Consider the following 13609-nt stretch of genomic DNA (forward strand, 5'->3'; position numbering starts at 1 on the left):
CGGTATTATTATTATTATTATTATTATTATTATTATTATTATTATTATTATTATTATTATTATTAATGTCCGCTTCTGTGGTGTAGTGGTTAGCGTGATTAGCTGCCACCCCCGGAGGTCCGGGTTCGATTCCCGGCTCTGCCACGAAAATTTGAAAAGTGCCACGAGGGTTGGAACGGGGTTCACTCAGCCTCGGGAGGCCAATTGAGTAGAGGTGGGTTAGATACCCACCTCAGCCATCCTGGAAGTGGTTTTCCGTGGTTTCCCACTTCTCCTCCAGGAAAATGCCGGGATGGTACCTAATTTAAGGCCACGGCCGCTTCCTTCCCTCTTCCTTGCCTGTACCATCCAATCTTCCCATCCCTCCACGAGGTCCCTGTTCAGCATAGCGGGTTAGGCCGCCTGGGCGAGGTACTGGTCATTCTCCCCCGTTGTATCCCCGACCGAAAGTCTGAATCTCCAGGACACTGCCGTTGAGGCGGTAGAGGTGGGATCCCTCGCTGAGTCCGAGGGAAAAACCGACCCTGGAGGGTAAACAGATTACGAACGAACGATTATTATTATTATTATTATTATTATTATTATTATTATTATTATTATTATTATTATTATTATTATTATTATTATTATTATTATTATTATTATTGGTGAAACTTCCATACAGGACGAGCGGTGACCCCCTTGACAGGTGGAGCACTGGATTCAAGTAACAAATTCGAAAATAAGAGATCTTTCTAAAAATCCCTCATACAGCATAATCATGTAATACTTTTAAGATAACCGTTAAGATATGATCAAAGTACAAGTTATAAAAGCAGTTGCTCAATCTAACGGAAAAAACATTCAGTTCGGATCTAGAACAATATATTCCTTTTGTTTTCAACTTTCTTTTACGGCGCATCGACACAGATAGGTCTTATGGCGGCGATGGGATAGGAAAGGGTAAGGAGTGGGAAGGAAACAGCCATGGCCTTAATTAAGGTACAGCCTGGAGTGAAAATCAGAAACCGCGGAAAATCATCCTCAAGGCTGCCGACATTGGGGGTTCGAACCCATTATCTCCCGAATGCACGCTCACAGCTGCGTGAGCCTAATCGCACGACGAACTCGCTCCGTAATTAATTGTATATGTTCGATGATTATACACAGTTGAACCTAAATATCATCAAGGTGAAGAGCAGATTTTACGTATGACTAAGAATTACTTATAAATCAGGTTTAGATATTATGTCATATAATTATTCAAGTCATTTTTTCTGGTTTCCGTAATAAGATTAAAGACGGTTATTTCAAAGACACAAGTTAACAACGGAATTTGGACTTATGATTCTTTCACTATATCAGGTTGGTTTATTGTGCATCCAGTTTTTAAATATTCGCCTAAAATAGCGTTTATTTTACTAATGTCTATGGGCTATATGCAATGCCTAAATCTCCACCTATTTTAATGTGGATTCTCGTCTTTTCTTTATCTCCTCAACCTTACATGGTTAGTGCGCAGCATTGCCATCCTCACGATAGAGGCATTCTCTCCAGTGCTAACTTCTTTACGGTTGTGCACGGTCGTCCATTCCTAATGTCCGCCATAAATTCTTTTCTTCGTCTTCCTCTTCTTCTTCTTCTGGCTTCCATCCTTCCCTCCGTCAGATTGGTGCACCAGGTTGAATGTCTGAGCAGGTGACCTGTAAATCTCTTCCTTCTACTTTCTAATATTTTTACCAGCTGGTATGTTTCATTCAAACTTTTCAGAATTTCTTCATTGCTTACCCTACTGGTGTTTTTAGCATACGGTGCCAGCACCACATTTCAAAGGCGTGGATTTTCTTTTTACCTCTCTCCACGAGAGTACAGGTTTTTGACCCATACAGTCCAACAGTCCATACAAATGTTTTAATGTATTTCTTACGAACATCTATACTAGTTGCCTTAGATATCAGCAATGATCTTTTCTTATAGACGCTTCCTTGGCTTGTGCTATTCTGCTTCTTATCTCCCTTTTGCTCCTTTCATCAGGTGAAATTAAGCTGCCAAGCTAAGGGAAATTTTTCATCTCTTAACAGTTTCTTCCCACCCCACCCAATCTGACTACGGCCTTTCTTTCTCCGTTTATGGTATATTTCATTACTTTTGTTTTATTCTTATTCTCGTATAAAACTTAATTTGTAGTCAGCGTTGTCCATGGCAGACTGACAGAACTGCAGATTTCATAACTCAATACGGCATCATTTTAAAGTGTCGCTTTTCATAACCTGTTTACAGCGAAAACGGAGCCGTGTCCTATGTCTCGTAATCTTTCTACTGAGCGAGTTGGCCACGCGGTTAGGGTCGGGCAGCTGTGAGCTTGCATTCGGGATATAGTGGGTTTGAATCTCACCGTCGGCAGCCCCGAAGATGGTTTTCAGTGGTGTCCCATTTTCACACCAGGCAAATGCTGGCTGTGACTGTAGGTACCTTAATAAGAGTTACAACCGGTACCTTCCCAATCCTAGCCCTTTCGCAACCTCAGTCACCGAAATCCTTTGCTGTGTTAATGGGACCTTAAACAAATAGCAAAAAAAAAAAAAAGAGAAAAGAAAAACTTTTTTCCTTCCCTTCTCTATGCTGTCTGACAGCGATGTATAGTAAATATTTACTGATAGAACCGCAGATACCGGGCGAGTTGGCCGTGCGCGTAGAGGCGCGCGGCTGTGAGCTTGCATCCGGGAGATAGTAGGTTCGAATCCCACTATCGGCAGCCCTGAAGATGGTTTTCCGTGGTTTCCCATTTTCACACCAGGCAAATGCTGGGGCTGTACCTTAATTAAGGCCACGGCCGCTTCCTACCAACTCCTAGGCCTTTCCTATCCCATCGTCGCCATAAACCTATCTGAGTCGGTGCGACGTAAGGCCCCTAGCAAAAAAAAAAAAAAAAAAAAAAGAACCGCAGATCTAATAACTCAATACGGCAAAGGTCAGCTCTCGGCCATCATCTAAATGTGTGTCGTTTTCATAACCGGTTTAGAGCAAAAACGGAAGCGTGTCCTATGTCTTGAACACATGTATCGTATTCTTTCTACATTAGCTTTACTTCCCATGACCTTCGTCACACCACCGATCTCCTCTGACATTTGTAGCTGAAGTCCCGCCGCCGCCAACAATTCCGAATCTACCTCGCCTGTGCTTTGATTCGCAAAGCGCGTATGTTGGCGATATTATTTTAACTTTCTTATATGCACAGATAAACTGTACTTAACGATTTTTAAATTTTGTGTGGCTATTTCTAGCCGGGTGCAGCCCTTGTAAGGCAGACCCTCCGATGAGGGTGGGCGGCATCTACCATGTGTAGGTAACTGCGTGTTATTGTGGTGGAGGATAGTGTTATGTGTGGTGTGTGAGTTGCAGGGATGTTCGGGACAGCACAAACACCCAGCCCCCGAGCCACTGGAATTGACCAATGGAGGTTAAAATCGCCGACCCGACCGGGAATCGAAACCGGGACCCTCTAAACCGGCCAGTACGCTGACCATTCAGCCAACGAGTCGGGCACTTAACGAAAATGAACACATATAAACACAGAACTACTTTTAAATGTGTCACGCACAAATGAGGTATACTTAAAATATTTTAGTTATATTTTGCCGGGACCTCCATATTATTACTAGTGCTAAATGTTTTCATTCCTTCTCTGAACGGAGAGTTGGGCCTCCTAGACGGTGACGCCGTCTCTCAGGCTCAGAGAAGGAGATGAGCGTGGCCTATACTAGGAACTGTCCCAGCATTCGCTTTAGTGCAGGAGGATGGAAAACCACGGAAAACCATTCTCAGAACAGCTGTCGGTGGGGACTAGCCCCTTGTCCGTCTCCCGAATACAGAACCGTAGAGCCACGGTAGAGCCGTGGCCACTCCTCCTCTGATCGGTTGGTCGGTCGGAGTGCAGAATTCTCCGACCACGGACCAGCCGTGGCCACTTCTAGACGGAAGCCTACTCTTCAACCGCCGACGGGGAACTACATAAATGCACGTACAAAACAGAGTACGCAGAACTGAGTTACATATGAACCAGTCTCAACTGTATTTCACTGTTAAACAACAACCTGTTACTTCTGTGTCTTTCATTCTTCAAGTACCTTAAAGCCACGGTCGCTTCCTTTCCACTCCTAGCGCTTCTCTATCCCATCGTCGCCATATGCTTTCTATTTCCCGTAAACTCTGCATTAAGTGGGAAAGACTGGTTTTCTCTATTTTATCCCTACGAATATTAACCTGGTACTCCTGACGGGAAACCGATCCCACGTTCTTTACTACCTCGGCTAGGCAGATGTAAAGAAATGAAAGCTTTGAGATGCACTAAGTCAGATGAGGAGTGAAATAGTTTGCCAATACTTCCCTCATCGAGCCGGGAAGTCCTATTGTATCACTGCTGACTCTATGAGTAACTTCCGTAGCATCCACAAACAGTGGCCGTGCCCTGAATATCATTACTCAGGCCCACCCACACCTCAACACCTTCCTTATTATCATAATCATATACGAGACTTAGTCACCAGTTAAAGATATCTTCCATTTTACCCTCATCTGAGGAACAGCTGTTATTTGTATGCTGTCAATGCTTCCCTGAGTCCAAGGTTACCTTGTATGACAAAGCTCAAATAAATAAATAAATAAATAAATAAATAAATAAATAAATAAATAAATAAATAAATAAATAAATAAATAAATAAATAAATAAATACATAAATAAATAAATAAATTAATAAAATAAATAAATAAATAAATAAATAAATAAATAAATAAATAAATGAGTTAATTAATTAATTAATTAAAATGTAACCACAGGTATTCCCAGCAGCGCGCCGGCCTCTCAACGCTGGGTTCCGTGGTTCAAATCCCGGCCACTCCATGTTAGATTTGTGCTGAACAAAGCGGAGGCGGGATAGGTTTTTCTCCGGTACTCCGGTTTTCCCTGTTTTAATTCATTCCAGCAACACTCTCCAGTAACATTTCATTTCATCTGTCATTCATTAATCATTGCTCCAAAGGAGTGCGACAGGCTTCGGCAGCCGGCACAATTCCTATCCTCTCCGCTAGATGGGGCTTCATTCATTCCATTCCTGACCCGGTCGAATGACTGGAAACAGGCTGTGGATTTTCATTGTAACCAGAGGTATCCAGAAGAAAAAGGAGAAAATAACTCTCTTGAATTCGAAGGAATGTAAAGATGGTTCCACAAGATGCCGATTGATGCTTTAAAATGAAATGACGGCAGAACGTTTTGAAAATGTATTTATACGAAAGAACTATTCTTTGTGAACATATTCTCGAATGTTCAAGCGTGAAAGAAAATGATTAAAGCCGGCTTGAATGCCTCAGACGGTTGAGACGCTGGCCTTCTGACCCCAGCTTGGAAGGTTTGATCCTAGCTCAGTCCGGTGGTATTTGCAGGTGCTCAAATACGTCAGCCCCTTGTCGGTAGATTTACTGACACGTAAAAGAACTCCTGCGGGACTAAATTCCGGCAGCTCGGCGTTTCCGAAAACCGTAAAAGTATTTAGTGGGACGGAAAGCCAATAACACTATCTATTATTAAAATTATTAAAAGTTTAATTAATATAAAATTCAAGATCTTACCGGAACCATGCCCCCTGTTTCGTGAAATCGCATTTAGCATGTTAATTTCTTAGTGAAATTTTTCAGGTGATATGGTATGCGTAGTCAGTATCTGCCGAGTGTGTGTGTGTGTGGGGGGGGGGAGAGTATAAAATTACAAAATGCTGATAGAACATAAGGAAGGTGCGTGTGTGATACGCATTGGTTGATGACTTGTCATTATAAGGACAGTGATACAAGTGTTACTGAAGCTGATATTCAGATTGCACTACCGGTATACTACAAAATCTTACATTAAAATATAGAACAAGAACAGTACGATCAAGGTGAACAGTTTTACAGCGAATGGTATGTTCAGTTTACAATCTAAAATCCAATTTTCGAGGCTTCTTAGAAAATAGATTCAACAGATTTGTTGGTTTTACGATTATGGCTCTGAATGTTTGCTTAGTTTATTGTTTATTGACAGCGACACTTTGTGTTTTTTTTTTGTTGCAAAAGCTTCAGGGGAGGGGGATTCTAACCTCTAGTAAAACTCCCCCACCCCCTGGCTACAAATTCTAAATGGCTGAAACGTTTACTTATTCGATGGTCGTGCTTCGCTCCGTGTGATAGAAGTCATTGGTGTTTGCTGGCTCTTAGTGTTCAGATTGTATTTGGATGTTTGGTAATCATTTCTTGTGAAAATAGTGACATAATCTGCATTTCACTAAGATTAAATTCTAAGTTAGTGGCTCAGGAAGGTAAGTTTTGTTAGGAATGTTCAAGAAAATAAAATAATCGGGTTTGTCGTCATTGAAAGAATCAATTAGGTCAGCTTGCCAGTGCAAAGTAGCGGAGAAAGAAGTTCGAACGTCTCTCATAAATGAATGCTTCCTTTTCTTCACGATCCTCTGCACTTCTCTCCTTCTTTAGTGTTTTATTTTAGCTTATACTGTAGTTTTCATAACATAGACACCCATTTTCGAGAACTATTCATAGAATTTTAATGAATCTGAGCAAGTTCTTTCTACACTAAGTAAAGTTAATCTCCCTGGAAGCTTTCATTATATATATTATGTTCGTAATTGGAACTCACGAAGTTACATATAATGAACAAAAATTTAAAATTCATCTAATTAAAGCATAAGACAACTTTTTCTCAGAGAGTGAAGGTTCTAGTGTAATAAATCACGTGGGCCCTAAACATATTTTATGAGTGATAACAATAATGGCTTGTTGTCTCCAAAGAGGCCCGTCTGTCAGGATGAGGTCCTAACTATGATGAATTCTAATGATGAAGACGGCACACTAACCCAGCCCCTGAGCTATCGGAATTAACCAATGAAGGTTAAAATCCCCGACCCGGTCGGTATTGAACCCCGGACCTTCTGGAACAAAGACCAGCACGCTAACCATTTAGCTATGGAGTCGGATATTTTATAAGTTATATTTTTGTCTGGGGTTTTCAAAAATTGAACGTAAGTGGTTAGGTTAATAAAGAGAATGAAAATTGACTGGGAGGCTGAGTGGTTTATCTCAATTATTACAAAAGCAATAGGAACTGCCCGACCGAGGCGGTAAAGGCGTGCTCGGTTCGCCCGGAAGGACGTGGGTTCGAATTCCCGCCAAGAAGTCGTAAAATTTAAGAAACAAGATTTCCACTTCCGGAGGTTCACATGGCCTGAGGTTCACTCAGCCTACACCAAAAATGAGTACCAGGTTCTTTCCTGGGGGCAAAGGTGGCCGGGCGTAGACTTGACCACTCTACCCCAAAGTGCCGAGGTAACGGATAGTGGAAGGGCCTTCATGGCCTGTACGGAGATGTCATTGCGTTGCTTTGCTATTACAAAAACTACGGGTGTTTCACAGATATTCAGCGACGTCTCACATTAAGATCAACAATAGAAACGCTGTTCGAGATCCAGAAGTCCCACATGTCTAAAGAACCATCAACAACAACAACATCGTAGGCCAAGTGTCATAATTGAAATACCGAGGAGCTCTTTGAATTAGCAATGTCTTCCTTAGAAAGAAGTATTATCCAGGACTGAACAACCCAGAATACTGCTTACCAGTGGGAATATCAGTGTTCAGCTCCCCATTTGCATACTACGCTGTTACGTTTTCCCTGTTTGTCTGTGCTTTCAAAACCTGGACATTTAATCCTTCGCTGAAACTCCGAATCGAAGTTCTGAAGTTGTAATGACTGGTACAGAAGAATGCTCCAAATACCCCGGATACAGTGGAAAACTAATGAGGAAATCCTTGGAGGGCGAGTAAAAGTGAAGAATTTCTGACGACCATCAAAACAGGAAGCTAAAGAATCCTAAAGAGGGTTTCCTAAACTCACGAAAAATCAGGCAGATATTAAGAGACCTGAAATTTAAGTAGTTTTGCGATCTCCCTCACAAAGGTAAAGGAGTTACCCTTTTTAAACAACATCCAGCTTCCAGTAAATGTAGGCGATGCTTCAATGAGATTGAAACAGTTGCACATGTCCTTGGTTCCTGCCAGCACGGCGAAACTCTGCGTATCGCTGGGCGTCATCAAATAAGAACCAAAATCGCTCAGGCCCTCAGAAGAATCGGATTCACCGTCCATGAATAGATCCATGGTTTGGCAGAGAATGGAAGCACTCGAATGATCGTTATACAGTAATAGCCTTCAAAGACAACAATGTAGCACATAATAATCTATCCAACCGTACGCTTTGAATCCTCCGCGAGCCAACCTGACGATGTTGATCGTGAGAAAAAGGGAATATACGAGACCACAGTTCCATTTTACAAGGAAGTATACAACCTAAAAAGGATCGAATTCATAGGCTTCCTAATCGGGATTGGGGGCACGATACCTCGAAAATTCGTTGTTGAGTTCTACCTGCCAAAATCTTTGATTGTTGACATCACATTTTTTTTGCCTTGAAATCGTCAATAAATATTTAAAGAAACCATCTTCGTCCGCCTCTGTGGTGTAGTGGTTAGTGTGAATATCTGCCACCCACAGAGGCCCAGGTTCGATTCCCGGCTCTGCCACGAATTTTTTTTGCTAGGGGCTTTACGTCGCACCGACACAGATAGGTCTTATGGCGACGATGGGATGGGAAAGGCCTAGGAGTTGGAAGGAAGCGGCCGTGGCCTTAATTAAGGTACAGCCCCAGCATTTGTCTGGTGTGAAAATGGGAATCCACGGAAAAACATCTTCAGGGCTGCCGATAGTGGGATTCGAACCTACTATCTCCCGGATGCAAGCTCACAGCCGCGCGCCTCTACGCGCACCCACGAAATTTTAAAAGTGGTACGAGGGCTGGAACGTGGTCCACTCAGCCTCAGGAGGTCAACTGAATAGAGGTGGGTTCGATTCCCACCTCAGCCATCCTGGAAGTGGTTTTCCGTGGTTTCCCACTTCTCTTCCAGGCAAATGCCGGGATGGTACCTAACCTAAGGCCACGGCCGCTTCCTTCCCTCTTCCTTGCCTATCCTTTCCAATCTTCCCATAGCCCCGCAAGGCCCCTGTTCAGCATAGCAGGTGAGGCCGCCTGGGCGAGGTACTGGTCATCCTCCGCAGTTGTATCCCCAACCCAGAGTCTGAAGCTCCTGGACACTGCCCTTGAGGCGGTGGAGGTGGGATCCCTCGCTGAGTCCGAGGGAAAAACCGAACCTAGAGGGTAAACAGATAAAGAAGAAGAAGAAACCATCTTCGATGATTTTCTTCAGAGTTCAATAGATTATTATTTATTTTCCCATTACATTATATTAGTTGTTATTAAGTATAGGTAACCTCTAAAGTGAGGAGGTGTTACTATATAATAAATATATACATTGGACACATCATAAGAAGAGAGTAGTATGAACTTCTTCAACTCATCATTTAGAGAAATCTGTAGGAATACCTGCGCCCTTGGTTCGAATGAATATCCTCCGAAATTCAGAGACGTTGTTGTTCGAGTAGTCATAATTGGATCGTCAACTTTCGGTTGGAGACGGCGTCCTAAGAAGAAGGGAACAATTTCCATAAAGTATTTGCTCGAATTCGAAGCCATTAAGATAACTAAAAGAATGGGTTATGTAGATCAAAGGTATCCACGAAATGTCACTCTAATATTTGTCCCAAATGGAACATAATATTTGCTTTTACACCAATAAAGTAAAAAATCCGCGGTAAATTAAGAAATACCGTCGTTACTAGAGAAAAATATAGAGAAATACGTATACGTACTTACGGGCCGTAGACAGGATTCCTTTATGTTGTATTCCGCTGCTCGTGCCGTCTTTTGTTTCTTTCTTGAGGTCCAGAGTTTGCACCAACGAATGGCAGTGCTATGTCTGTGAATTGTCATTATCTTTGTCCATATGACTAGCGCGGGCAGCTCAAACAGCAAAATAGCATGATCCCTGGACCAGTAAATATATTAGCGGTACTTGTTTGTTGAAAGGAAAATAGCATGATCCCTGGACCAGTAAATATATCATTTAATGAATGAGTTAGGGCACAAAACGAATGAGGAACTTGAAGAAAACGACGCATAATTAATTCAAACACTTTCAGTGAACAAAGACATCACACACGAAAGTGACAAACAAAACACATACGGAAGCGCTGTGACGTAGCAAAAAAGAGAAAAATAGCTGTAAGGTAGTAAAGTATGTATCCATATTATTCCCTGCAAGTAAAATATTTCGTACTATTTCTTAATTTACCGCAGATTTTACACTTTATTTGAGTAAAATGAATTATTATATTCCATTTGGGGAAAATATTACAGTGACATTTCGTGGATATCTTTCGTCTACCTAACCAAAAAGAATGCATCCTGAATGTAGTGAAATTTAAATCCTTCACGCTAATACTTTTAACTTGAAAAATATCATGTAAAATTTATCTTTGTACAATATGTGTCTTTAAAATTTTACTCATGAGATATTTAACATTTGTTTTCATTGTGTTTCAGACGAAAATGACAGAGTCGTCAGGAATTTTAGAATGACGTCCGTTGTAACTTCAAATAAGCGGAAAAATGACATCAGTAATTGGATAACATGAAAAAGCTTCTTGTATGACGGAACCACTTTACTATCACACACTGCCATTCATGTAGTGACCTACTCCGTAGTTATCATAATACATGTTTTCCTCTGGACTGCAACATGGTGTATCTGTTGTATTTTTGTTGTATACACTGTGTGTATTGAGGCATTGCTGACTGCCGTTTATATATTGTAAATAAAACATGTTTTTTCTACCTGTCTCTTCTTTTCTTCAACCGTACTCCAAAGAATCCTCTGTTTCATAGTTAAAATATAGATGTATTTAATACCAAAACTGTTGCAATCTACATATTAAAATAGTTTTGGCAAATCCGTCCGACCATTCAGGTGGTGGTGGTGATTATTGTTTTAAGAGGAAGTACAACTTGGCAACCATCCTCTATATAACACTAATCAGAAAGAAAATATTGAAGGGGTCCGACACTTCGAAAAATGAAGGTATCGGTCAAAAGAAGACAAGGGCCACAAAGGGCGTGAAAATGAAAGACTCCCTAACCCTCGCAAACCTAATAGCGTCGGGGTCGGAAAAGAACAAGAGTTGACCAAGAGAGGTCGGATAGGATAGATGAAAGTGAGGAGCCTGGCACAAGTAAGTGAAAGCAATGCCAGGACTCAGCTTAGGGCCTCGTGGTCGCCAACCCACGCTCCAAAGTTCAGAGCCCCTGAGGCCTCCGGCCATTCAACTGGACCGATTTGCTTCACGTTTATTTGATTCTCTCCGGAATTTGCTGCCGGTGAATTATGAGACACTGTGTTGTGTGTGTCCTCCGCATCGCAAGCTCTGCGCCTACAAGCTCCGCAACCCGCCGCAGCCCCGAAGTTTCTAGCAGCTACGAGTGTCTTTACTGCGCCTGGCACGCTCACCGATGACGTCAGCCAGCGATATATAAGGATCTTCGTTCCGAGTAGCGCTGTTAACGGAGCGGTTGTTTACGGAGCGGAGGCTCCGGGCGCTTTCAATCGTTTGCCTCCGGAGAACCTCCGATTGAATTGCAAGCGCGTAGTTTGAACTTGGCACGGGAGAAATGAACGAGCATTTGTACAGGAATTTATAACTTGTCGCTATTAATGTGAAAAACTACGCCCCTCCGTTAATACTTCAGTTATTTGGCGATATTACAAATAGGCCTAGCATTCTTACGTACAGACATAATAATTGTGTAACAGAACCTCCGATTGAATGACAAGCGCGTAGTGTGAACTTGGTACGGGAGAAATGGAAGAGCATTTTCTCAGGAATTTAAAACTTGTCGCTACTATTGTGCGAAACTAGGCCCCTCAGTTAATACCTTAACTATTTATCGATATTACACATAGCATTCTTACGTACAATGATAATTATGTATTTTCTTAAATATAAACATGTTATAATTTAGGCCTTGTCCGTGACTGTAAATTACTTCGTTATGAAATAATACTATTATCATTGCATGCCGGGCTGAGTGGCTCGGACGTTTGAGGCATTGGCTTTCTGACCCCAACTTCGCAGGTTCGATTCTGGCTCAGTCCGGTGATATTTGAAGATGCTCAAATTCGTCTGCCTCGTGTTGGTAGATTTAATTACACGTAAAAGAACTCCTGCGTAACCAAATTCTGGCATCACGGCGTCCCCGAAAACCTTATAAGTAGTTAGTGGGACGTAAAGCCAATATTATTATTATTATTATTATTATTATTATTATTATTATTATTATTATTATTAGCTGCTGTACCCGTGCTTCGCTACGGGATTCTCAGAAAGACTGACTTGGTGGTTTTCCTAACTGAATTCAACATAGGTCATTACAAAAACGTCAGTAGGAATGTAGCGATTGAAAGCAATGTTATCATATAAAAAACTCGATCAAATGAAAAACCGCAAACTTTCTCACTTTCAACGAACAGTACTACGGTGCCGATCTAAGAGTCCAAAGTTCCAGAACTGGAATAACCAGGTCGCAGACTGCCGTGACCACTCCTCTGTCATTATTTCGTTAAATATGCACACTACTCATTCCAATCAGTGGCTCAGAGTAGGGATTTTATAGCTCGAATACAATGATGAACCAGTGTGTTACGTACCAGATATATCAGAAAATGTATGAACCAGAGGAATGGCATGCTAAAGAAGAAAGTTATCTTACACCCCAGCTACTTCCCACCAATATACAGGCAGGCTGTTATAGTCGGTACGACCAAGCGAGTTGGCCGTGTGGTTAGCGGCGCGCAGCTGTGAGATTGCATCCGGGAGATAGTGAATTCGAACCCCACTGCCTGCAACCCTGAAGATGGTATTCGGGAGATCATGGGTTCGAGCCCCACTGTCGGCAGCCCTGACAATGGTTCTCCGTGGTTTCCCATTTTCGCACCAGGCAAATGCCGCGACTGTACCTTAATTAAAGCCACGGCCGCTTCCTTCCACTTCCTAGACCTTTCCTATCCCATCGTCGCATAAGACCTATCTGTGTCGGTGCGACGTAAAACAACTAGCAAAGAAAAAAACATTGAATGACAAGCGCGTAGTGTGAACTTCATACGGGAGGAGTGAACGAGCATTTTCACAGGAATTCATGACGTCGCTGTTTTTGCGCGAAACTACACTCCTTCTTTAACTTTTTTTTAATGCTATTTGTTCGGGGCGTCGACCTATGAAGATCCTTTGCCCCTATTTGCACCATATATGAGGAAACCTGCGTGTATTATGTAAATGGCGGTAGGGTAAAGTGTTGAATGCGAGGAAAGGAACGTTAAAGATGACACAAACACCCAGTCCCCAGGCCAGGGATATTATTAATTTACAATTAAAAAAACTAACCTGGCCGGGAATCGAACCCGGGGCCGCCGGGTGACAGGCGGACGCGTTGCCACCTACACCGCAAGACCAATGGTTAGCAGTCGTTTGTGCCATGTTTTACACAGCAGCATTTACAGATTTGAACCACTTGAACTCCTCCCTCCGCTTGTAAATAATCATCCCTTACTTCTGCGACGTCTTTCACGTGTTTTACATATGT

General features: G+C 42.2%; 1 protein-coding gene across 1 annotated transcript in view; it reads left to right on the forward strand.

Annotated features, from left to right (window-relative positions):
* LOC136879115 (pupal cuticle protein Edg-91) overlaps positions 1-10810 on the forward strand; it is a 35498-nt gene extending 24688 nt beyond the window's left edge. Inside the window, exon 4 of the mRNA XM_067152862.2 lies at positions 10520-10810. Within this exon, the coding sequence (XP_067008963.1) occupies positions 10520-10529 (10 nt within the window). The 3' untranslated portion in view covers positions 10530-10810. The remainder of the gene's footprint in view (positions 1-10519) is intronic.
* The last annotated feature ends 2799 nt before the right edge of the window (positions 10811-13609 follow it).

This window comes from Anabrus simplex, chromosome 8 (assembly GCF_040414725.1).
Source record: "Anabrus simplex isolate iqAnaSimp1 chromosome 8, ASM4041472v1, whole genome shotgun sequence".
Classification (NCBI taxonomy): domain Eukaryota; kingdom Metazoa; phylum Arthropoda; class Insecta; order Orthoptera; family Tettigoniidae; genus Anabrus; species Anabrus simplex.